The following is a 26,487-nucleotide window of genomic DNA, read 5'->3' as shown; positions in this document are numbered from 1 at the left end:
GACTGATGAAAAGTTGCAGGAACCTTGCATTTTCAGCTGTGCCATTCAAATTCCATTGTGGCATTCAGGCAGCGGTGTCATTTTGTCACCTCCCCCCCCCCCCCTGTGATGACACTCGGGGATGCCTGCACCCACTGCACCCCCCTTCCTCCACCCCTGCATACAGGCTAAGACAGCTGCTTGCTCACACCAAATTGAAATAAATTAAGTCATCTCCAACCACTTTCTTGTGTCAGTTCCAAAAACTCATCTCTTGAAGCCTAAGAATCACTGAGCAGGTAAGCAATCAATTGAAACTACTTCTAAACAACATGGAACTTTAGAAATGATCAGGCAGCAAACAGCCAAATGAATATCCAGTTGTTAAGAATGGGTTCCAAAGAGACCCCTATTTAGCTCACATCTTAAAAACAAGTGGATTGCATGTGCTATATTAAGCCTTTCTGACTGCAGCAAAACCTCATTTATCCAGAAAACCCATACGTGGGCCATTTTATTATCCTGTAATATTTGTCACAAAAGTATATTCCACTACCTCCATAGGGATCAAAGCAGTTTACAATAAAAAGGCACTAAAATTGAATGCACATAAGGAATCTAAAACATTGATAAGATTCAATAAAAATACAAATTGCAGAAGACAACTGGATTAAACAAGAATAGTACTAATAGCCCCAGAGCAAACCCAAATCAACAGCAATCATGTGTTCCTATTGAAATAGTGGATTGAAAGACAGAAGCAATTGCATCCACAAGGCAGCGGTGGATACTGGAGTCTCAAATTTCAGTAGCACCCTTTGTGACATCAAAAATTGGCACCCCCACCTTCTTTTGTGCATCATAGTTGTGGTGCCCCTCAGACTCTGAACCCAGTCTGACCGAACCACCAGTTGCGCTTCCCTAAATCCACATATGCATAAGACCAGGAAGACCCATCCATTAGTTAGCATCTTGGTAACTACTGTTGTGGCTATAGTCACTGCTCTTGTATCCGGCCAAATCCAAAAAGTGGAGGAGAGAATAATCTTAGATTTTAGTAAAGGCTGTGGTAGTGTCACAAAATGCAACAGCAACAGTGGTGGCAAAAGCAGCACACGTGTGTCCTCAACATTTGTACTACGTGAGCATGCTTTGTTTGACTCCACGGAAACTAAATAGGGCTTTGGCTGTAATATTGTGTACTTACTGTGTGCAGGAATTCAGCTCTCTGTAAACCTTATTTTTAATTTTCTGTGGAAAACACTATACCCATGTGCAAACAACCACTTGGCAGTCCACCCCCTTTTCTCTCTCTCATTCTACTGCCACATTTATTTATTTATGATATTTCTATTTTGCCTTTCCTCCCAGGAGTTCAAAGTAGCATACATGGTTCTCCCTCTCCCCATTTTCTGCAAATCATATGATCTACTAGGGTATCCTTCTGGTTCCTCTACTCACATCATGATGATGATGATGATTTTATTTATACGCCACCCATCTGGCTGGATTTCCCCAGCCACTCTGGGCAGCTTACAGCACAGACATACATCATCTACAGTGTTTTGATATTCCAGTAGGAATATGTGGGGAAAGTTGCTTTATGCTATGAACCACCCTGAGATCTACAGGTGTATGGCAGTATACTACATACATACATACATACATACATACATACATACCAACCAGGGTTGCTCCTATACTTCTCACATTCTACTACCCATCACCCCACCCCATATTTCCCTCTCCTTGGCACCTGCGTAGAATTAGGCTGATGGCTGCAGGGTTCCCTCCACCCCCAATGAAAGTAATCTCCCACATTGTCTTTAATAGCACTGGTTTACAGCAGTGAAAGAAGAAGGAAGGTGGAAAATGCCCTCCCCTTATTTTTATATTTCTTCTTTCCTAAATAAATACCAAGCATCCATACAACAAACCCCATAAAAGGAACGTGATCCAGCAGCAACAGTGCTGATAATGAGAAATTCTGTGACTTTTTTAATTAAACCTGTATCAGGCTCTGTTGTAGGCAGGAATTGTTTTGCCACCGTGTGCTCTGCACCCCTTTAAACACCTGTGTGTTTAACACAAACAATCAAAAAGCAGCAAGAGAGCCAGTGTGGTGTAGTGGTTAGAGTGTTGGACTAGGACCTGAGAGACCAGGGTTCTAATCCCCACTTGGCCATGAACCTCACTGGGTCACCTTGGGCTAGTCATTGCCTCTTATGCTAACCTACTTCACAAGGTTGTGGTGGGGATTAAATAAGGAGAGGAGAACCATGTACACCACCTTGAGCTGCCTGGAAAAGAACAAAGAGTAAAATGAGAAACAATGGCTTAAGGATTTGGTCATTCCAGAACCTGTATTAGTTTAGAACATATGCTTGCTGGATTGGGCCAATAGTCCAGCAATCTAGTCCTGCATCCTGTACTCACAGTGGCCAACTAGATGCCTCTGGATAACCAGCAAGCATACTCTCCCCTCCTCTGGTTTCTAGAAAATTCAGAAGCAATGTTTCCTCTGACCATAGAGCCAGAGCATAGCCATCATAGCTAGTAGCTACGAATAGTCTTAGTTTGGTCATCCCCCAGCTCTTTCCTCAATATAGTCATAATTTGCAGCTGCTCTGCATAAAGCTGGACACATGTAAGGGGCACTAATCAGACAAAAGTAGCACAAACTCCAGCACTGTTTGGTTCGCCAGTCAGTTATTGCCTTTTCACTTTCCTAACATACCAGAATAAATTGCGTCCCTATGAAAAGAAAACCAGCTGATTTAGCTTGGGCCTTTTATCACATTTTAAAGAAAACTATAAGCTTTATGCATCTAATACCTTTGGAGTTGTTGTTTTATAAAACAAACAAACCCCAAACTCCTAGATATTTTATTGCATCATTCCCTCTGGTCTCCCTATAGCCCATAGTTAATGAGAAGAAATCAGTATATTGCATTTTCTGGCACCTCTCTGCTGAACTGGCAGGATTCTTTGGGCACCAACTCATTTGCTGTTTAATTGAATTTTTTTTCTCCAGGCTCATTTCCATGCAGAACCTCTTTTGGAATGCAGATTTACAGCCCAGTATTGATTCCCTTTCTCCCTGTTTTCTCCTGAGCTTGCAAAGCAAAGATACCAATTTTTAAAGCAGCCGCAGCCCATATTGCTCCAGGGAAGATATTGGCTTCCAGTGGAATAATTGTTCAGGCCTTTCTAAAACAAGTGCTTCCTTATTCCTTTGCACATATGTGCATGCGCACACGCAGACATAAAAATCTGTGCAGCCAGCTTTGGATAGGGTAGCCAGATGATGCAAGGTCTACCGGCCAAAATCCCCTTTCCTGCATAGCAACCTGCCTCCTTTTTCACCTCACTATATTTAGAGTACATTTCAGAGAAATAATATCACCGTAAACATCCTGATTTGACTGGGACATCTCAGAATTACAGAAGCCATTGCATCCCGGAATAGTCATTTCTCGGTCCCATGCTCTCACACAAGTCATCTGGCTCTTCAAGAGTGTGGGATGAAAAGGACACACGTTCTTGGGTGCTGTGCTCTCAGCTTGCACCCGCGTGCCACTCCTCCTCCTCTGTGTTATGTGGTCTGAGCTGCACCGGTCTCAGGAAGTACATCATGAGATCAGACCTGGCAAAAAATAAAGCATGGGGGTGGAGGCACGGCAGCCCTCATGTGTGTGCATGTGAGCTGGCGAGCAACTGGGCAGAGAGGCGAAGCAGTGGTGGGCGAAGGTGCACAAGGGTGGAGACCATCAGTGGGATGGTGCTGGGGGGGAGGGAGTTGTGAGTCTCGAGGGGGGAGGCAAGTGAGAGGGGTAGGGCCTCTGTCAAGGAGGAAAGTGGGGGTCACTGAATAGGGTTGGTGTATCTGTGGAAGGGTTTGGAGGCATTGGCGGGATTGTGTGATTTCAAGTGTGTTGAGGGACTGGGTCATGTTCCAATTTTCCTTAGACCATATAACACCAGTCCTGAAAGACATACATTGGCTCCCAGTAAGTTTCTGAGCACAATTCAATGTGTTGGTGCTGACCTTTAAAGCCCTAAACGTTATCGGCCCAGTATACCTGAAGGAGCATCTCCACCTCCATCGTTCAGCCCAGACACTGAGGTCCAGCTCTGAGGGCCTTCTGGCGGTTCCCTCACTGCAAGAAGTGAGGTTACAGGGAACCAGGCCTTCTCGGTAATGGCGCCCGTCCTGTGGAACGCCCTCCCATCAGATGTCAAGGAAATAAAAAACTATCTGGTTTTTAGAAGATATCTGAAGGCAGCCCTGTTTAGGGAAGTTTTTAATGTTTGATGTTTTATTGTGTTTTCAATATTCTATTGGGAGCCGCCCAGAGTGGCTGAGGCAACCCAGCCAGATGGGCAGGGTATAATTATTATTATTATTATTATTAGATGTTGGAGGGTATGGAAATATAGCCTCCTGATTAATAGAGCCCCCAGTGCTCTCATGTACGCCAGCATACACACAATGCACCTGTATTTCTCTAAGATGTCTTTGTCTATTCATTCCTAGGAAAACGGCATATTTTCATGTGTTTGTCAGGGAGGTGAGGAAGGTTCCTCTCCACTGAAGTGAATAAGGAATGTTTTACCAGCAGAAAAGATCCATGCTTAGTCTGGAATATCTACATCCTCAAGGAATCACTGACCTGAGATTCAAATGTGGAGTCCGTCAGATGCTTTTCTCACACTATTCTCATGAAAATAAATGGCTCTTCTAAGGAAGCAGTGCTTGGTAGAATGCACCCTAGATATATGTATCACCTTAAATGAACAATAAATGAACTCATTCCAGAGCTGGAGGCACTCTCTGTGAAAGAGCAGTGCAGGCAAACAGAACCCTGATTTCATATTCCAAATCATTTCTGGTCATAAATTTGTACCTTCCAGAGGCAGAGCAACATCTTTACTGATGAAACAAAGGAAAAACAAATTTAAAGGAGGGGGGCAGAGAATAAACTCAGAGCAGTCAATTGTAATTTGCAGGAAATTACCCCATTAATAATTCCCTGGATGCCACAGAGTGTTCATGAAGGTCAAGGGGCTAGAATGTGAAATGGGGCATTTGCTATCCACCCACCATTGCAGCCAGAATTTGGCAGGATTGTATTTCATGTGGATTCCATCTCCTTTAAATCACTGGTTACCTGTGACTTTTGAATATGTAGGCAATCATTTTATGTAGGGGAAGGGCAGTACCTCCATGGTAGAGTATCTGCTTTGCATGTAGAAGATCTGTGGTTTGATTCCCAGCACTTCCAGGTAGGACTAGGAATGTCCCTGTTAAGTTGTGGGTGAACATATCAGACGACACAGCGATTCTTCAAACAGCTCTTGTTTATTTACAGGCCAGAACAGAACTGAACTGAAGGGTTCAGCCAGCCTGCTTATATAGAGCTCCACTACAACGCAACAGTAACCACTTTCTGTAACTATCCAATCACTGAACGTTACTTTCAATCCCTTATTTGCATATGCGGACCTGAGTGAAAACTATCTACAGTATCCCCCTGCTGGCCCAGGGTGAGAACTTCAGTACATAACAGTCCCCATCCTGAAACCCCAGAGAGAAGCTGCCAGTCAGTGTGGATGAGCTAGATGAGCCAATTTTCTGATTCAGTATAAAGTAGCTTCCTATATTTATATCTATATAAACTACACTTTCGCTGTTTTTTAATGAGAGTAATAGGTTTGCTTTATGAAATGAGTGATGGGTTTCCACACACACACAAGGCCCGTTTAAGATTCTGAGAGGCCAGGAGGCTACATTGCCCATTGAGGCTTCCCTGCTTCTTCCACACTCCACCCTGGTCAGTGTTGATTTTTTCTCAGTTGGCACATCCTGTTGATGCGGGACCCTCCATGTGTGAGGCCCAGAGCAATTCTCTCTCCCTCACCACCACCCCCCCACACACACACAAAAAGGAAAAGGCCCACCCTGGACACACACTCCTCCGAACCATAAACATTTTATGAAATGGGATATGGCAGGAACCCTGCAAAGGGCTTCCAAACAAACCTGCCTTGTGTAGAAAATATTCTGTAATTCAAGAAACAGTTGTGGCCATTATTGCTTTACTCTCGGCAAAAATAGCCAAGTCACAAGTGTTGTTAAGCACAGTGGTACCTCGGGTTAAGAACTTCATTCGTTCTGGAGGTCCATTCTTAACCTGAAACTGTTCTTAACCTGAAGCACCACTTTAGCTAATGGGGCCTCCCGCTGCTGCCACACTGCTGCACTGCGATTTCTGTTCTCATCCTGAAGCAAAGTTCTTAACCAAGGTACTATTTCTGGGTTAGCGGAGTCTGCAACCTGAAGTGCCTGTAACCTGAAGCGTCTGTAACCCGAGGTACCACTGTACCTGAGACAATTATTGCTGTTGACAAAAGGAGTGCATTTCTACTCTATAGGACTGGCAACGGGGTCTTTTTGCACCCAGTTACTCTTCCCTAGAACCAACACCAGGAATTGGCATTGTTAGGCCAACAGCAGTGAGCCCCCTGATGAGCGCAAAAATCCTCCATCTTGTTCCTTCATCTTGTTGCCCTCCCCTTCCCATTCTGAGCACAAGAAGCTAAGAGCCCTGCTAGGTCGAGCCAATGAGACATCTAGCCCAACGCAGTGGCCAGTCAGATGCAGGATCTGAGTGTGACAGCACTCCCTACACTTCATGGGGAATACGGCTGTCAGTGGCTACTAGTCATGATGGTTATGCTCTACCTCCGCTGTTAGAGGCAGTATGCCTCTGAATACCAGCTGCTGGGAATCACTGGTGAGTGGAGTGCTGTTGTGCTCAGGTGCTGCTTGTGGACTTCTCAGAAGACACCTGGATGGTGGACTAGATGAGTCATTGGCTTGATTCAGCAGGTTCTTCTGAGGGAGGGAGGCCATCCTGCCTAAGGGCCTCCCAGAACCTGGATCTGACCCTGACCCCTCAGGCAACACCATCTCTCCATAATCAACCTATAGAAGCATGGCTATGCAACTGTATATCTGTTCTGGCAATCACATCCTCCACTGATCAAGCTAGCTTATATCAGCCTGGTCCCTTAGCTCAACCAGCTACTGTAATCTAGACAAATGTCTGAATGATTTCTCTTTTCAGCCCACAGAGAAGGGAGTCTCTCTAGGGCAAAAGCAGCAGGCAAAACTCCCCAGCTAAATGAGTATTGTTATGGGAGATGTTTCTGTGCTGAAAGGTGGATGCATTTTAGTGTAATGGTGCATCAGTACAAACTCTGAATACAATCCAAGATATTTTTATGCCTCTATTTCCTAGGAAGGTGCTGTAGGATTTGTACATTGGATTTGCACTATATGTGAATGATTTACACAATCCCCATGAGATCTAGTCCCTTAACTCGCTTCCCAGCCCTTCTGAAGTCGTTCATGATTCTACCTTCATCTCAGATGGTAAAGAGAGGGAGGAGAGCCAATCCTCACTGTTGGAACACCAAGCTCTTAGAAGTTGAATCAGTAAAACTCATGAAGGGATGAGGTCTGGATGTCAGATGGGTACCCTTCATATTCCACACACTCATAACAGTCAAATCCCTGATACTTAGTTCCTTGTGGGTTGCTTCATTGTTTAGACTTACATGCCTTTTAGGTCCCAGTACGTTTCCAAGCAGAATTCAAAGTGTTGGTGCTGACCTTTAAAGCCCTAAATGGCCTCGGCCCAGTATACCTGAAGGAGCATCTCCACCCCCATGATTCAACCCAGACACTGAGGTCCAGTGCTGACCTTCTGGTGGTTCCCTCCCTGCAAGAAGCGAAGTTACAGGGAACCAGGCAGAGGGCCTTCTTGGTAGTAGCGCCCACCCTGTGGAACACCCTCCCATCAGATGTCAAGGAATAAAGAACTATCTGATGTTCAGAAGACATCTGAAGGCAGCCCTGTTTAGGAAAGTTTTTAATGACTGATGTTTCAATGTATTTTTAATGTTTTGTTGGAAGCTGCCCAATTATTATTATTATTAATGCAATTTCCAGACTAAACACTATGGTTCAGATTAAGAGAAGTCAAGTCTCACCTACATCCCATTCAATTGAATGGGGTGAGCAAATTGCAAGTACCTGAAATGTACTGATTTCAACAGGACCTAGACATGATTATCTGTAACACTCCAACTGATGCATCAATGGAGGGGTGAAGGCCAACGTTAAATCTGATCTCTGTGGTCTTTGGTAGGTTTGGATTTGAGACTGAGAACTGAGAGCTGGGATCAAGACTGAGATATCTTGATCCCAGCATGGCAGCCAACTTTCTGTAATGAATAATGACTAACCTAGATAGGAAAAATCACAGGCCCCTGAAGTGTCGCCACACTGTGCAGGGAATTTAGGCTCCAACTACCTATTAAAGCAAATGGAAGATGACAGAGCTCACACACTCTGCCCACTCTTTAGAAAATGAAAATGTCACATACTGCATGCTCTCCTCTGTTATTTGCCATGTAATTACATGGTAATTGATGCTTCATAACAGAAAAAAAATTGCAAAGTGTGTTTTCCCACCAGGATACAATGCCAAAGTTCACATTTCTGATTTAAGTCGGCCTCCAGGTCTGTACCTAAATTAGCAGAAGGATTTTCTTCATTCATCATCTTGCTTGATCTTGGGTAGCAGTTGGGATTCTGTGTTCGGGAATGTTTGGGCTGAGCAAACAAATTAGCAGAGACCAGCTTCATTAAGAACCCACAGAGGTATTTGTCATGGCTTATAATGGGAACAGTGTGCTAGCTGCAATGAATTCTGATCCCAGATCCTCACAACATGGGGCAAAAGATACAATTTCAACAGGAGAAGAAAAGGCTTCTAATTAAATCTCTGCTTGCTCTCTTCTTTTCTGGCTCAGCCTCGCCGCTTCCAAAGAAACTGGAGCAGCAGCCCGATCCGCTCCTAAACTTATGTCCCCTTCAGATTTCCTGGACAAATTGATGGGAAGGACATCAGGATACGATGCCAGAATCAGGCCCAATTTTAAAGGTATGCAGTCACTCTTGGTTTCTATTTCACCTCCATTTTGTTTTAGATCAGAACATGAAATTTGGGCTTGTTTTCACCAGATTCTTTCTGTGGGACAACAGAGCTGGACCCTGCTCCTAGATAATTAATTGCTGCCCTGTGTTTCTTCAATTCCTCCTCTTCTTCCTGTGACCACAACTCATGATCAAAGCTAATCTATAAATGTTGCAGGATAAAGCCTAAGAATTATGAGGTGGTGGTAGAATGGACTGAAACGGTTTAGGTTTCAGAGACCGACAAGAAATTATAAATGCTCGCCCTCATAAAACAAACAAACAAAAGATTTAACAAGCAGAAAGCCAACATTTCAAGGAGAAATGTTTCCCTACCACAGTAGATATCTACTTGCACTGTGTGTGTGTGTGTGTGTGTGTGTGTGTGAGAGAGAGAGAGAGAGAGAGAGAGAGAGATTAATACAGCGTATTACATAGGAGAGCATTAAAAATGTGATTCCTCTGGAATCAGTATACACTGTCTCAATCCATTCTACCCTTTTATGTTCTGCTCATATTGCTTCATGTGTAGACCTAGCCTAAGCCTGTTTCCTGGACAGGATGAAGAGCCATGCAAAGGTTACTCTTGGAGAAACAAAATAGTGAGAAATTCTATCAAGGAAGGATATATATAGTTATAATTTTTAAATTTTAATTGGGAAATGATTTATACTAAATTAATCCTTTTTTTAAAAAAAAAAATCCTTTTCTAAAAATCCACAAGCATTACTCCTGGGGTTAATAACAATAGAAGTCTCCCCACCACCACCAAAGAGAGAAAAAATTGTTTCTATATGGGACAACAGCCATCCGTGTATTATTAGTGCAAAAAATGGAAAACAGATAAAGTACAAACAAAGGAGGAATGACACATTACACTGTTAGAATATGCAGAGCTTGGGGACTTCCGGGTTGGCGCCTCTGGCAATGGCGGATTTCCTCCGATCGGGAGGAATCTGCTCCGTGGAAAAAAGGGTCTGAACCGCCACGGCGAGGCGGAGACCCATCAAAAACCACAGGCGGGAGAAGCCTGTGGACGTGGGATTTGGCTGGCACCTTTGCGCCCCCCCTACTCGCAGGGAAACCCGGTTTCGGGGATCCGGAGCGACGTGGGGGTGAGTGGTGCGGTGCTTTGAATCGACTGCTTCTTTCACGGAGTGAAACCGCATTGCTGTTGCCGGAGAGCGCTGACTTTTTCCTGTGGACAATTGGATTTTAAATAACTGCCCGTGAGTAGAACGGAAAATTGGATTAAGAAATTTCTTTCAATTTGGCACTGAAGCGGGAAGGTCTAAACAGGAAGTCCGCCTCCTGCTTTTGTAGATAGATTAAAGCAAAGACACGGTAAGCTAGAGTTTAGAAAGTCGTCTGTAAAGGATCAATTTTCATCATTTAAAATTACTGAACCCCCCTTGGAAGCAGGAGAAGAGGGGGGAATTTTTTCTGGACTGTTTAAACCTGCAGAAGAGAGAGTAAAGAAAAGCAATTTTCCACCGTCTTGAACCTGGGAGCAGGGTGTCAGGACAGATGTCCTCGGGAAGTTCATTGACTATAGACAAACGTTTTTGACAGATAGTTAAAAAAAGAGAAACATATTGATTCCATTGTTCCCCTTCGCATCTAAAAGGAACAAAATATTGACAAAATATCTGAAAAAGGAAACTTTGTTGTTAGATCTGCTTTTAAAAGAAAAAAAAGAGATGGATACAAATAGAAGCTTTTTCCCCTAGAGGGAGCTTGTGAAACTGTTATTAAATCCAAACTGGGAGCTGTGCAGCTGCAATAGATTAAGATCGTGGGATTAGACTCTGACCTTGAACAAGAATGTACTCGGAGGCTCTGGTGCTTGCCTTCTGCAAGACAAGTGCCTTATTGGAACAGTTACATGAGAAGACAGATTTGATGACTGTTGCGATCGGAAATTTTGGGCAGGCAGTGGGTACCTATATAGAACCCACTCAGGAATTAATCCAGGAGTGTGCTCTGACAGATCAGATGAGGGAGGAGGTTGTTGGTGGACCCCGGGAGGCAGAGATGGAGGGAACTGTGGCCCAGCAGGAACATGAGTTGGTGGATTTGACGAATGAACCTGGAAAAAGCCAGATTTGGAGAGATAGAGTCTTGTTTGGCTTGGAGATGGGGGGCTGGATAGACCCCCCTATGCAGGGATGTTTTGACCTTTCAAGTCTGGCTTTGGGCCGGGAGGAGTTCGGAGTTGTGGGGGTCCTTAACTTTAGAGGGACCTTGAAACATGCTTTTAAATACCACATGGAGTTCAGTGTTGACTATGGAAAAGGGGCTGATCTGTCGAGAAGGGACAAAAATATTGTCAAGCTGGAGTCTCCACGAGTGAAAGGAGCAGAAGACAAAGTAAAGTACAGGTATAAATATGAAGAAGACCTGCGGAAGGGACATGGAAGAGAATTAAGAGCCTCGGATATAAGGTTACCAGGTTGATGAACTAGATGGAGGGGATAGAAAGGACTGACAAAACCCGAGACCAGGAGGAAGAGACGTTGGATGAAGATTGGAAGAACGTTTTAAAAAAATTATCTAGGAAAGTTTTGTAAAATTAATGAGTATTAGAAAAATGTTGGAATGAAATTATTTGGCTGTAGCAGAAATGTTAAAAAGAATTATGTAAGAATATGTTATGGTTATGAGAAATTGGTATAAATAAGATTTAAGCTTTAAGTTTTAGGGTTTTTTATGGTAAGATAAGGTTAAAATAGATTAAGGTAATTTAATGACAGAATATTATGAAAAATGGAAAGGATTTGCTGAGATAATTAATAACTAGAATACAAAAAAGGGAGGTGTGAGGAGGTCCATGAAACAAGTTAATGAAAGATAAAGATTTGGGAATATTGGATTTGTTTTTAAATTTTTTGTTTATCTTTGCTTTTTGATTTTGATGTATTTGTGTGATTTGTTTTTTTCTTTGACTTTTGTTTTTATTGACTTGTATTGTTTAATTTCTCTTTTTGTCTACTTTTTTTCTTAGTTTCTTTGTAATCTTAAAATCCTCAATAAATATTATTATTTTTTTAAAAAAGAATATGCGGAGCTAGCAGGGATGACCACTAGAATAAGAAATCAAAATGATGAAAGACATAAAGAGGACTGGATCTTGTTTATGGAACATATGGGAAAGTATTATAAGCAAACAATTTACCTAGCAGGATGGTAAGATTTTCAGCAGAGTAAGAAATAAATAAAGTATATAAAAGTTCACTGGGTGAACTAAGAAAATGTGGGGGAAAGAGGGGATAAAAGGAAACATGGAAGGATAGGCTAGGTCACAGTGGTGTCCAAACTTTTTTCAAAGAGAGCCAGATTTGATGAAGTGAAGGGCCGTGAGGGCCGACAAAGGGCCGACCAATGTTGTTAACCTCTTTTTAGGATTGAAGTTGTTGAGCTTTTTTAAGGATTTCACCCCAGGAAATAAAGTGCCACAGGGGCCAGTTTAAACCAGCCGGTAGGGCCACATTAGACCCCTGAAACAGACCTTGGGCATGCCTGGGCTAGGAAGTCAATGTTTTCTGAATTTTTGTCTATTCTTTGAAATCTTAAAAAAGATACCTTTTTTTCTTTATTTCAGAGATTTTTCTTTATTGTATCATCTTTGTTCATATTTTGCTGATATGGAATCGTATTAGAAAAGCAAATATACACGAGAAAAGGAAGGATATATATTTAATTTCCTCAATTCCATGAAAGTCTCCACAGAATGGTGTTGATTTATAAAGAAGCACAAGAAATTACTTAAGCATCTATTTAGCACAATGTTCTGTCTATAATGGAAAGTCCTAGCAACCCTGGGTTCTGAGTATTCTGTTCCTTGCCATCCACTCCCATTTGCTAGCAGTTTAATGTAATAGGCACCCACTGAGCATATCAGTGGTTGCAGTGAATATCCTACCCACTAGTCGTCAAAATTCTGATTGCCCACAAAAGAGGATCTTATCCAGAGTTCGTTATAATCTTTTTTTTATGGCAGACTTCCATGAAACAAATGTACTTTGTTGGGTGTCACTTGCCTATTTACAAACTACCACATGCTGATTTAATTTTGACTGGCTGCCTTTTAGCTGTAGTGATATGCAAAAAGGATAGCATATTTACACACCATGTTTTCCGATCTATGCAAAATCCCATATATTTCAATTACTCCCCTTATAGCCTCTGCATTTAATTTAATGTCACAACTAGCTGTAAGCATCTCCTGGCAGTACGGAGGATTATAATGCATAATCTCAACATCTTGCTAGAAACAGCTGTGAAATTCACAGGCTACGATCCAAATGCACCATACTAAGATTAGATTCATCAATGGATCTGAGATTCAGGTAGGTAGCCGTGTTGGTCTGACACAGTTAATCTGAGTCAGTCATGACTAACTTGTTCATTGATTTCAACAGGTCTACTCTGAGTGTGAGTCATTCCCTACCCACAGACTTTTCATGGGGTTTTCCTTATTTTTCAGTCAACGTTCCCCTGCATGTGACCTGAAACCACCCACACACATATACATATCAATCATTGTCTCTTTTGTGGTACCACTCATCATAACTGTGAACCCAATCCCTCTTGCGCACAGCCAATCAACCAATGTAGCCATAAAGATTCATGACTCATCTTTTGTGGTATGTGACGCACGAGTCAATGTATACACATTTTGACAGGCAGAAGGAAGAAAAAGAGATGAAAAGGTGAAATGGAATTAATATGCACGTGTATTTAAATTAAGGGTGCTAATACACATTATGATTGCTGCAGGAAAGTGGTGTCGTTTCTGCAGCAAATGTGTCAAGTGTGGAAGACACATAGGGCCAGCCCACCCATGAGGCAAGCCTCATGCGACAGCCAAAGGGGCACATCCACAGGGGCAGATGTAGATCTTTCTCTCCCCCCTTTCTTGTTCTTGGAGTAGATATTCACTCATCCCTCCTTCCCTGGGAGGGTGTGTGTGTGCCCCATCTGGGGGTTCACCTCAGGTGCCAAAATGTATTGGTTCGGCCCTGGTAACACATGCTGGTATGCACCGTTAAATACACATGTACATATATCTGGGACTCTTGACACATATACACAGAAGTTTAGAAGCATGTATTAATTCCACACTTTATGACAGTGTTCCCCAACCTGCTCTCCAAACGTTTTGTACTACAACTCCTATCATCCCCAGACAGGCTGGCTGGGGCTGATGAGACTTGTCATCCAAAACATCTGAAGGGCACTAGGTTGGGGAAGGCTGCTTTATGTTTTTTATACCACTGGTGCTGCACTAGGGTTTCCTGCCCACCAGTTTAGTTAGTGGGGGATGAAGAGGAAGGGATCAGAGTTAAGGTGCTTTTAGATTGTCCATTGCGGCAGTAAACCCACAGCTGATCTGAGACAATTTCATATCACATGAAAGAATTTGCCCTTTGACAAATATGCAGCAGCTGCTCCAACATCAGCCTTGGGCAGTCACTCTGCATTTTGCCAGAGCAGTCACCCAGGCAAGACTGGCCAAAAAGAGCTGCTCTGTGTGTGAGCCCTTTTTTGATATAACATGAAACATGTTCCGATTAAGCCAAGTGAGGAATCTGATTTTTGTGGCATTAGAATATACCTTTCGTTCTTGAGAGCAATCGTGCCACGTGGAAGGGCAACTAGGCAATCAGGTGCAAAACAATTAGCCCAAACTGATGGAGTGTGTGTCTGTGTGTCTCTGTGTGTTTTAACTGCCCCGGGAGGCTGAGCAGAAGGGAAAGTTTCTATTTTTTCATGACCGATCCTCATATCCAAATTTAGCAATGATGAGCCTTGAGCCATCTCAAGCCTTTGAACATCAAGTTACCCATAAAGACACGCAAACTTGGGTGCCCCAGATATGAGTGGAGTCCGACTCTCACAGCTGCCACTTCCCTGGAGCCACGTTGCAGCTTGTCAACAGAGCTGAGATGGCTGTGCTCATAGTGAACCCGTCCCTCTATCCCACAGGGATCCCATGTGGCCAGTGGAGAACTTAAGATGAGGCACTTGCCTACTCTTAGCTCAGTCATTCTCCTTACTGTGTGCCAGCTGCCTCTGTCAATACCTCCCAAATCTGATTGTAATGTTTGCTTCTGCCCTGGCAACCAAAAAGAAGAGTCGTGAGGCCAAATGTTGGGGTAAAGGTTGTATTTATTGAAATATGACAAGTTGGAGAAACTGCAAGTAAATTAACCGAAATCAGAAAGCATGGGCAGGTGAGGATTTTATCTAACTCTGGTAGATCCCTCCAGATCGCTAGGCATGTGATACAGACAACACAAGCTGGGTTTCCCCAATGAAGGATGAGGAGGAAACTACGTGAGCCTTGAATATAAAACCCACTGTCCAGTGTTTACTCAAAGTGTGCATATCAGACTTAAAGGGCACCCCCACACACAAGTCCCAGCAGGGATAAAGTACCGGCAGACCCCTAAAGGGTGCTCTTGTCTCAATAGTGCCTACAGTTTTCTCCCTCACTTCCTCATCTACCCAGATTGAGTGTTCCATGAGAAACTCCTGTCTGCCATTCACCAAATTGCCAATTGAATTAGTCCCAGCAGTGTGGAATAGGTGGGGAAAGGAGGAATTATAAGGGCTACTCAAAGAATCTCCCCACCCCTTAAAAAATCCTACTCAGGTCCTTCAACACGCAGCTAACCAAAGCACCATACCACAAAGGGGGAGGGAGAGAAGGCACAGGAAAAAAGCTATGAGGAGGAGAAGGCTTATAAAGGCAGGTTCCCAACTGCTTCCTAATTGGCCACCAGACCCCACATAATTCCCCCTCCCTTTGGGAGCCAACCGCCCACATCTTTTGAAAAAGGAGGGTTGAGGGCAAACACACACCCCACCAAAGGGCAGGAATAGGACTGCCATACGTCCTGGAATTTACATCTGGGGTGCATTTCTGAAAGGCGGTGCTTTGTCCTGGATCTTAGGCAAGTCAGTTGAAAAATCACGGTTTTTGTGGTTTTTGTAAAATAAAATAAAAAGAAGCAGCAGCTCAACAACTTTTGGGATGTTCTGGTCTGAAATATGGCAACCCTAGGCAGGAAGACTCCCTTTCTGAGATCCTTAATGGTTCCCTGGTAACTAATGATGATGATGACACAAATCAACAAGCTGCGTTTGTTGGCTTCAGTCTCTAATGTGTGGTCGTCTGTGCTGTGAGGAGCAAATAAACAAACTGTGCTGAACACCAAGGAACTATTAACTACTGCAATTACTCCTGCAGTCCAGTTGCAAAGAGGCATGTTATTATTCATTGCATTGAATTTATAGATCACCCTACCTCAAAGGCTGAGAGGAAGTATAACAGAATACATACAAAACCTTCTGCTGAAATTAAGTCGAAATCCAATTCACTAGCTAAATATAACAGAAACAACAACAGCAAACCCCAGAAACTGCCAGCTTAAATCTGCTCACACATGGACTAAAATAAGCAGCTCTAGATGCTCAGGGCTTTGGAAACTTGCAAGGCAAAGCCCAACAAAGCTGATATGGTCTGATGAAACTGGATTTGGGAGTCTTCTTCAGTAAACTAGTGGTGTGAATATGCATAAACAAGACCATGCAGTAGCTGCTTAACAGTTTGCCACACAGTACCTGCAACCACAAGAAGAAGAGCTAATATTCTGTAGCTACCAATCACGTGATTAAGTGCAGTCTCGTTACCCTTTCACTTCAGCAGCTTTTCAAGCAATGTGGCTAGGTGGTCCATAATGCCTGACTTAACTGTGTGTTTAGAGTTACCTGCAAGAAGGCTCTGAACTGCAGGTGGGGAACCTGTGACTCTCCAGATGTTGCTGGACTACAACTCCCTCCAGTTCTACCCATGATAAGGAGTAGTAGGCTGGCAACATCTGGAATATCACAGGTTTCCCACTCCTGGTTCAGAGGCTGTGGATGAGCACTTCGCTGTACAGTTCCAGGTGGCATGTGGCACAGTTGAAGTTGCTACCACATGACACCTGGATATGAGGTGTTTTACCGATGTGAGGCTGAGGTTGAGAGTCTGGCCCAAGGCTGGGGGTTTTAACTCATGGGTTTGCATCCAGTTAAGTGCCGTGGGTTAAACCACAGAGCCTAGGACTTGCCAATCAGAAGGTCGGCGGTTCGAATCCCCGCCATGGGGTGAGCTCCCGTTGCTCGGTCCCTGCTCCTGCCAACCTAGCAGTTCGAAAACACGTCAAAGTGCAAGTAGATAAAAAGGTACCACTCCAGCAGGAAGGTAAACGGCGTTTCCGTGCGCTGCTCTGGTTTGCCAGAAGCGGCTTAGTCATGCTGGCCACATGACCCAGAAGCTGTACGCCAGCTCCCTCGGCCAATAAAGCAAGATGAGCGCCGCAGCCCCAGAGTCGGTCACAACTGGACCTAATGGTCAGGGGTCCCTTTACCTTTAAGTGCCACTCACAGTAGACCCATTAAAGGACCTAAGTGGGCCATGCCCATTCATTTCAGTCAGCCTACTCTGCATACAACCCTTGCCATACAAAAGGCAATTTTAAATTTGCCATTTGGCTTCTATAAGCCATAGATGAGGGGTTCGGGGACCTCTGTTCCCAGGGGCCAACTGTGAACCCTTCACGCCTCTCTCACTCTCTTCTCTCTGGCACTCATGACTCATTCCAGGCCACACTGGCCATGCTGGCCTCACTTTTCACTCTCCTTGGGTGTCTTTGGTGGGCTAGAATAAATCCTGGAAGTCTGCCTCTGGCTCCACCCACCTTTTCTCTGGCCCTACCCACTACTGACATGTGACCCCTGGAAGATTCCTGGGAAGGGAATGCAGCTCTCGGGCTGTAAAAGGTTCCCCATTTCTGCCATTATGACACAAATATGTCTGGCTACCCAGCTAAAAAAGAAGGCTTCAGATACTGGGAGAAAACCAACAGAGGGTTAAAAGGAATGCACCGCAGGAAGGTCTTCCCACTCCAGCTCACACGTATACACAAAAGAAATTAAACTTTAATATTTAATGAAATATATACATTACCCTTCTGCTGAAGGCAGTTGTATTGTAATTTTATGCAAGATAATTTAATTTCAGATTTATTTCAATGAACTGCACCTTCCCCCCATGGGGGCAGTTCGCTGGCTTCGTCTGTCACACATAAATCAGTATCCAATTTATATGAAAGTCACAGCAGCAGCTTTGCAGAACTTGAGCTTGTAGCTTTCTGAGCACATCATTTAAATGAGCCAGCAATAAGTCACAGAGGCGTTTTAATGGTTTAGATTTAAATGAAAATAATACCATGGCCGCCCAGAATCAGTTTCTTTCTTTATTCATGATAGTTAAAATTAAAAGCAAGGGGGAGGAGAAAAACTCCTTTTTGTGGGTGAAGCCCACAGTGGGCGCTTCAAATGATGTGTTTACTGAGCATTAATTCTTGTTCACAGGGAGATTAGAGGACACTGGCTATTTAATGAGCATTCGTTCCAATTTGTTTACAGGGAGGTTAGATGTTGTTGTGTCGTGGCGAGTGATACCCAACACTCTCCAGCACATCTTCCCATCATATTCCTTGCCATAAAAATTCTGATCTTTGGGAAAGCAGTATTGTTGTGCAAGGCCTCCTCATTGACTATAATTGTGCAACCTGCATTTGCCAGGACATGACTGAACCCCACCCAAAAATAGCAATAGCCTGGAAGTGTCCATTTCTTAATTTTTCTTCCTGAGCACATGCAGAAAATAGAGATGGTGAGAACTTGAACAATATGGCTAATTTATGTCACATTGGTAATCCAGACTACCTGAGTGGCTACATGCATCCGACTGTATCCTCACAACAACTGTTTCAGATGAGTTAGGCTAGGGAGAAGTAGTTTCAGGATGGAGGAGAATTTTGTTTGGTCTGCATTTTTTAAGTGAACCGACCTTGTACACAGCTCTGAATCTAATCAGATTTTGCATGCCTCTGAATCTTACAGTATAGTCCTTTTAAGGATAAAATGTGTTCAGAAATGTGTACATTGAGATAAAATATGTATTTAAATATGTGTTTTATAATAAATACTATTTATGTATTTCTTCGAATGCAAATGTACCTACAGAGTGTTGTTGTTAAATCACTATTAATGTGGAAACAGGATGGAAGCATCTTAAGAAATGCATGTGAAATTGACACTGACCAGAAACAGACCAGCCTCCAACCCCAGTTTCTGTCTTCCCAAACCATGCTCAACAAAACCCTGCGGTAGCATAGACAGAGGCCATTTCCAGCACTTCCAATCTGCAAACGATTGAAATGTATGGGATCAATCCCCACATGCAGTTTTTAACAGGCTGGCACATATTCAGCATGGAGAGGACACTGTGGATCAGAGGCCAGTTGACATGATGGGGAGCCACTGACCGTGCACATAAACAAATAAAAATCACTGTTTGTTGCATAGACCTAAGATCATCATGAACTCATCTACCTCCAAATCCCCTTCTCCATCTTGCCATGCACACACAGCAAAGCAGAATTGGATAGGAAACACACACACACACACACACACACCCGTGTGACAAGGATACAATCTTTGTCCCCACAAACCGAGTACAGTCATACCTTGGAAGCTGGACGCCCTGGCACTCAAACGTTTTGGCTCCCGAACGCCGCAGACCCGGAAGTGAGTGTTCCAGTTTGCAAATGTTCTTTTGGAAGCTGAACGTCCGGCACGGCTTCCGTGGCTTCCGATTGGCTGCAGGAAGCTCCTGCAGCCAATCAGAAGCCGCACCTTGGAAGTCAAATGTTTTGGAAGTCAAATAGACTTCCGGAATGGATTCCGTTCGGCTTCCAAAGTACAACTGTACTATATTCTGCACGGGAAGATACTCATGAATAGGGATGTCAGAGAATTCCAATAAAAAACAGAAACAGGGAGAAAATGCCAGTGTTTATTATTATTATTATTATTATTATTATTATTATTATTATTATTTATACCGCACCCATCTGGCTGGGTTTCCCCAGCCACTCTGGGCGGCTTCCAACAAAATATTAAAATACAGTAGTCCATCAAATATTAAAAGCTTCCCTAAACAAGGCTGCCTTCAGATGTCTTCTAAAAGTCTGGTAGCTGTTGTTCTCTTTGACATCTGGTGGGAGGGCGTTCCACAGGGTGGGTGCCACTACCGAGAAGGCCCTCTGCCTGGTTCCCTGTAACTTGGCTTCTCACAGTGAAGGAATCGCCAGAAGTCCCTCGGAGCTGGACCTCAGTCTCCGGGCAGAGCGATGGGGGTGGAGACGCTCCTTCAGGAAATCAAGGGTTGGGTCTTTAAAAACTAAGGGACATTCCATGTGGGTCCATGGAAGGTAAGTAGTAAGCAGACACAAGCCTTGTTGCTCATGCAGCACACCTGTGTAGACATCAGCCTTCGCTTCCAATTTCCCAGCTTTGTGGAGCTTGAACCAACATAGCATATTACCTTATGATCTTAAACTGGCAGCTTTTTTCAAAAAAAGAACAGAGTTATGGCATGATTCCTGGCCTATTACAGAGAGTACCTAATTCAAGCAGGGACTTTCAGATCAGGGGTTACTTAAGAAACCTCCCCTTTAAAACTCAGCTGAAAGATCAACCTGGAAACCCAGAATCCATAGCATAGAACAGGGGTCACCAACCTTTTTCAGCCGTGGGCCATTCCACCGTCCCTCAGACCATGTGGTGGGCCGGACTACATTTTTTTTTTGTGGGGGGGGGGGGAATGAACGAATTCCTATGCCCCACAAATAACCCAGAGATGCATTTTAAATAAAAGGGCACATTCTACTCATGTAAAAACACGCTGATTCCCAGACCGTCCATGGGCCAGATTGAGAAGGTGATTGGGCCGCATCCGGCCCACGGGCCTTAGGTTGCATATCCCTGGCATAGAATTTACCAGTATATCAGCTTTGTGGGGAAGGACAAGGAAAACATCCTTTACCCTAATTGATGCAGCCTCCAGGTGGCCAGGGGCCATAGCTTTCAATACAGCCACCCGTAGTGAGAGCACTGGAGCATGGTGAAGTTTATTTGCTGCATATGAACTGCCAGACAAAAGCTGGGAAAGACATTAGTTTTCCGTTCACATCTGGCAAACGTCGGGCACTTTTAAAGAAAGGCTTCAGATACACTAAACCCTGAGGCCTTCCAGCCTGCAGCTAAAATGAAGGCTATAATATTGCCAGCTCTCCCCAAAGGAGGAAGTGGTACCAGCTCATCAGCATATGTTAATATATGTGAGTACTTAGGTTTTAAATGGCACATTGTCTTGCAGTGAGACAAGAATGAGAAAAGATAAAGAAGGGTCATGGCTCAGTGGTAGAGCATCTGCTTTGAATGCAAAAGGTCCCAGGTTCAATCTTCAGCTTCAGGTAGAGCTGCGATAGGCTTCCTATCTCAAACCCTGGAGAGCCCCTGCCAGGCTGTATTTGAAATGCACAGGGGTCATGTTTCAGAATGTACTATTGTACATAGCAGTTTGCAATCGTACACACCTTCATGCCATAATGGCAGCTGCTATCTGTGTTATCTGTACACAGAGGTGGGCATGCTTTCACACGAGTGTGCAACAGTGGTCTCTATTCCTCTCAATCAGGGTCCACAGACCCTTTTTATATCTGTATACAGAGATTGCTACATTATCATACAGCTTCCTGTTTTATGTATGACTTTAAGCATGTAGTCTGCCTTTGACCGCAAGCTTTTTCTTTGAAAAATTCCAAGAGCAGCATCACTGAGCCAGATCAGGACCTTTACACAGGAGGGTGAGGGTGGTCAGGAAGTTTTATTCATTTACTATCCACTGTGTGCCAATCCAGATTGGGTTCTCCACACTGACAATTTGCATTGAAATAAAAACTCCCATTTGCTTCAGTGCAAATTGCAGGCAAACAGGGGCAGTCCAGATCAGCACCACAGCAGGGAGGAAAAGATGGAAGCTTTACTACTCTCCCCACACAAACATACCAGGACTCAGGGAGCTCATCCTGGCAATTTATAGAAAACAAAGCCTGCACACACAAGCAGCAGCAGAGCAAGCCAATTGGGTGCCTGGGGCAGTGCGCATGCCCTGTGCCCAGGGGCAGGGGCAGCCACTCGCAGGACGGAGCGAGCCGGGACATGACAGGACAGGACACTCCACAGTGCCTCCAAGGAGTCTGCCTGCCTCCTCTCACTCACCCACCCTACAGCTGAGGGGAAGGCAGCAGGCGGACAGTTTGGGGCAGCGTGGAGCCTGCGGGCGCCGAAGCCATCATGTCACTCCCAGGAGAGACACTTGGCTCAGGTGCGCTGCAGGCTCGGTGGTGAGTGCCGCCTGGCATTTTGTCACCCCCCTCAGTGGTGACACCCAGGGCAGCCCGCCTCCACCACACACCCCTTCCTCCACCCCTGCACACAAGCAAACAATGTGATTAAAGACACAGGTCCTGAGGGAGTCTGGGGTGGTGTTGGTTTGAACATAAGGCTCATTTACTGTAGTGAAACCTGCTCCCAGATTAATGCTCACCTAGCACCAGGACCTTTGTAAGCCTGTCAGCAGCCTGGCACACTCCTGCAGTAATCTTGTGTGGAACGCTGAAAGTTCAAGGGTACAGCAATCAAATGTAGGAAAATCACTTTACTGGCATGCATGTGTGAGCCAGACCTTTGCTTCCATAAGGGAATCCTGGAGGAATTCAGTGTGTCTAGACTGCCAGTTACAGCTGTTTCCCAGCAAGACCTTTGAAGCGGGATAGAGCTCTCCTCGCCCTTTTCCCCTTCATGTGCAGTCATCCAGAGCCTAGCCCTGAATATAGATTGATACATTATCCTCACTGAATTTTGCAGTCTGCTGCTGCTATTCACAAAAGATTTATTTATATTTGGAAGAGGGTGGCTGGCCTGCTTAATCCTGTAATCTCTCCAAGGTAGAACTGTAAGTAATAACAGGTATTAAAACAAAGGTGAAATGGAGCAAAGCTCTGAGTGGCACATTTCAGATCGTTTTGGCATGCGCTGCTAGATAGTCAGGCCTCTGCCTCTAATCTTCACTCTGGTTGGAGTCCTCACTGCTCCCCTGGCCTGGGTGCCCTTTGTCACTCCCTGATTGGAAAGGGCATGCTAAGCTTTCTGTCCTTTTTGTCCGAAGTGATTTCTCAGACTTTTATCATCTAGATGCAATGAGCTAAAGGTCTTTAGGTGATATAACTCCGTGCTCGGTTTACACCACGTCCCTTCCTGTTATCTAATAAGGCTGATTCTGAAAAAGTGAATGGCGCAAAAGGAAGATAGGGCACAAAGCAACTCCCTTTCTGAACACTTGGATTGATCCAAGCCTTAAAGCCCATTGAGCTACACACACTGTAATTGACCAGAAAACAGTGGCCACAGCATCAGATGGGTCCTTAGGTTATATAATTCTTGCCTACCTTCCAGAAGCAAGCATAAAAGCCCTCTGGTCTAACTATGTAGACTAAATGCATGGATGGGAAGCTTAGATGTGGACAATTACTACATGTGCAAGCTTTGTGCACAATGCAACCAACAAATATGAGATGGTGGAAGTCACAAGTGCTATTCAGGTCCTGCTTGCAGTCCCCCCCTTAGGCACCTGGCTGACCACTGGGAAAACAGGATGCAGGACTGGATGGGCCTTTGATCTCATCCATCACAGCTCTCCTTATGTTCTTAAGAACAAGCAAAGGTTTGGCCATTATGGGTTTTTTTGTCCTTTTTTTTAAATATTAAGAACATATTACAAAACAGCAACCCTTAGCACAATATCCCATGTCAAAAACAGATTGACAGACATCACATCAATATAGGTTTGTGCCAGACAACTTCTTTATTGAACGTTCACCCTGATTTGCTTGCACAAAGCTTATATAGAGGTTAGATTATATCTGGTTTTCATTGAGCATTCATTCTGATTTGTTTGTGGGGAGGTGCTACATCAACAAACATTCATCACAATCTGCTTTCAGGGTGTTCATACAACTTCTTATTCATCCATTCCTATCACACTTTTCAATGCATTTCCCCCTCACTTTTCAAGCCGCAAAATGGCCAATTCTTTTTATTTTGAAGTGAATTTATTGCTCTGGGGGAATAAAGCCCATTACAGTGGAACCTCTACTTACCACCATAATCCATTCTGGCGGCCCGTCCTTTAGGCAAAACGGGTCTCTGGTAGAAGCACCATTGTGTGCATGTGCAGACGGTGGCAGCCGCTTCTGCATGTGCGTGAATTGCGGCAAACCCAGTATTTACTTCCAGGTTTGCCATGGTCGTGACTTGGATCGGGCCCAAGTAGAGGCGGTCGTAAGTAGAGGTTCTACTGTAATTTGTTTTAAGTGCACAAACTGAAAGTGCCAGTATGTGCTTGAATCTCTCCCTCCAAAACTGTGGCAATCTGAAGGCCCCCATGTAGCATCATCAAATCCGAGTGGGAAGAAACCTTGAGGCTCAGGTGGTGCAAGCCCCTGCTGAATGCAGGATCTACTTTTGCTAGGTGGCACACAGAACGTCTGATCAACCTTCACTTGTTTTGCAGGCCCTCCAGTGAATGTCAGCTGCAATATTTTCATCAACAGCTTTGGATCTATTGCAGAAACCACTATGGTGAGTAAAAACAAAATATGGAACCTATGCATACCATATCCAGGTCATGAGACAGGTACTATAAGCAGCATGTGTTATTTGCATTTCACACGCTAGAAAAGATAAGTGTTTATCTCTCTGTTCCCATGTTTCCCCCTTTTCCTCCCTTGTCAGCAATGGATAGCAAGCTCACTGTATCACTGCTGACAGGATGGGTCAGGGTTTTGTGTTAGGAGCAGAATTTCTCCACACAGAAGCTGCAAATGAAACGGGCACCTGGGCTTCTTTGGAAGCTGTGCTACTTCCCAGAGCAGCGTTTGGGGAAAACTACAACAACAAACCTGGCTAACGGCAATGTAATCTGCTTTGCTAACTGGACAAAAAACCAGAAAGCTCAAGAGTTCCAAAGGGTGCTACAGATTTCAAAATATATTCAACTCTTTGGATGCATTTAGGTGCAATTTAAACACTATTTTAAATACATCCAGGCTTTGGGGGATGTAAAAACACCGACCCTCCTACCATGTTGACCAGTTGCTGTGTTGAGGGCAGTTCTAAAATCATGATTAGATTGTTTCTAATTGTAAAGCACCCTTTGTTCTGCAGGGGAGAGTGATGAAATACAAATATGTTATTTGCCTCCTTTACTTATCGTATTAGTTTGGTAGAAAGACACACCTGCTCATGTGATCACCACGAGTGGTGCAAGCTGGGAATGCTGTCCACACTGAGGTGGCAAGTACTGGAGGGAGTGGGGGAGAGAAATTTGAATTAGTTTGCATTTAAAGTTGAGCCTGCCCAATTCACACTGAAGCAATCTGAAGCAATATAGGAACTGAAACACACTCATTCTGTGAAATTCACACTTCCTATGAATTTTGCAATTCAGTTCTCCAAACAAATGAGGTGTACAAAAATGCATCTAGTGGGATAAAATGTGTCTAAAAATGCATATGTTCATGCAAATAACACACAAAAATGCATCATATGGGGGGGAATTGATTAGCAGAAATGTGTACAAAATGGCATAAAGTCATGTGTACATTAGCAGAAGATCACATCTAAAGATTGGAAAGATGAGAAACTGAGAGAAACCAAAATGGAAAAGAGTCTCCCATTACTATATGCACCACATCATTCTTGATTTCCAAGTCACAAAGTGCTCTCACTTTTCATCATGTCTGAGAGGAAGCTGAAGATAAAGCATCAGCAGACATTTGAAGCTGAGATGGCTGTAATTCTTGAAAGATAGTTTCCAGTTTTAATAATGGTATTTAATTGAAATGCACCACTTTTCATTAAGGAAGGCAGGTTGCCAGTCATTCCTGGTGACAGACAGAAAAGCGGTTGCAGCATATTAGCTTTTCAGTATACAAAAACATGAAACCAGTCACTTCCAAATTGAACTGCGATTGTATTTTCATGTCATTTTTGAGTTTCATGTGGAAAACTAAAATTCTTAGCTTTTGGTTTTCTAAACAGATGTAGCCAGCAGAGGCTGATGACTCCTACACTTTTGTTTTGGGATCACTATGAGAATACTGCTTCCCTTGGGCTGAAATTTACATAGTTATTACAATTTCAGCTTTTATCTAGAAAGATCATTAAACTGCCAGTATTGGGGGATTTTAGTTCACACATAAGACATTAATGTTGACATTTAAAGACACTAGAGGCAGTCTTTGCAGCACACAAATCAGTAGCTATCATTATGTCAACATGCAAAGGTCTAATGAGTTCACAAACACAGTTTGGGGCACAATCCAAAGGAGAATAATAGGAGCTGGAAGGAGTGCAGGAGCCATCAATAAAGGGCAGGCATTCTCAGGAGAATAGATGAGCAGGAACTCTGGGAAGCAGGTCTGTATTCATCAAAA

General features: G+C 43.8%; 1 protein-coding gene across 2 annotated transcripts in view; it reads left to right on the top strand.

Moving 5' to 3' along the window:
- The window catches only part of GLRA1 (glycine receptor alpha 1), a 93,420-nt gene that overhangs the window by 23,866 nt on the left and 43,067 nt on the right, over window positions 1–26,487 (top strand). For both annotated transcript variants that reach the window (XM_080988516.1, XM_080988515.1), the window contains exons 2-3: window positions 8,863–8,993; window positions 24,564–24,631. In XM_080988516.1, the coding sequence (XP_080844642.1) occupies window positions 8,863–8,993; window positions 24,564–24,631 (199 nt within the window). The remainder of the gene's footprint in view (window positions 1–8,862; window positions 8,994–24,563; window positions 24,632–26,487) is intronic.

The sequence above is a fragment of the Podarcis pityusensis genome (genome assembly GCF_964106645.2).
Source record: "Podarcis pityusensis genome assembly, chromosome: 2".
Lineage (NCBI taxonomy): Eukaryota > Metazoa > Chordata > Lepidosauria > Squamata > Lacertidae > Podarcis > Podarcis pityusensis.
Note: the sequence above shows the minus strand (reverse complement) of the source record. Positions and strands in the feature narration are given on the sequence as shown.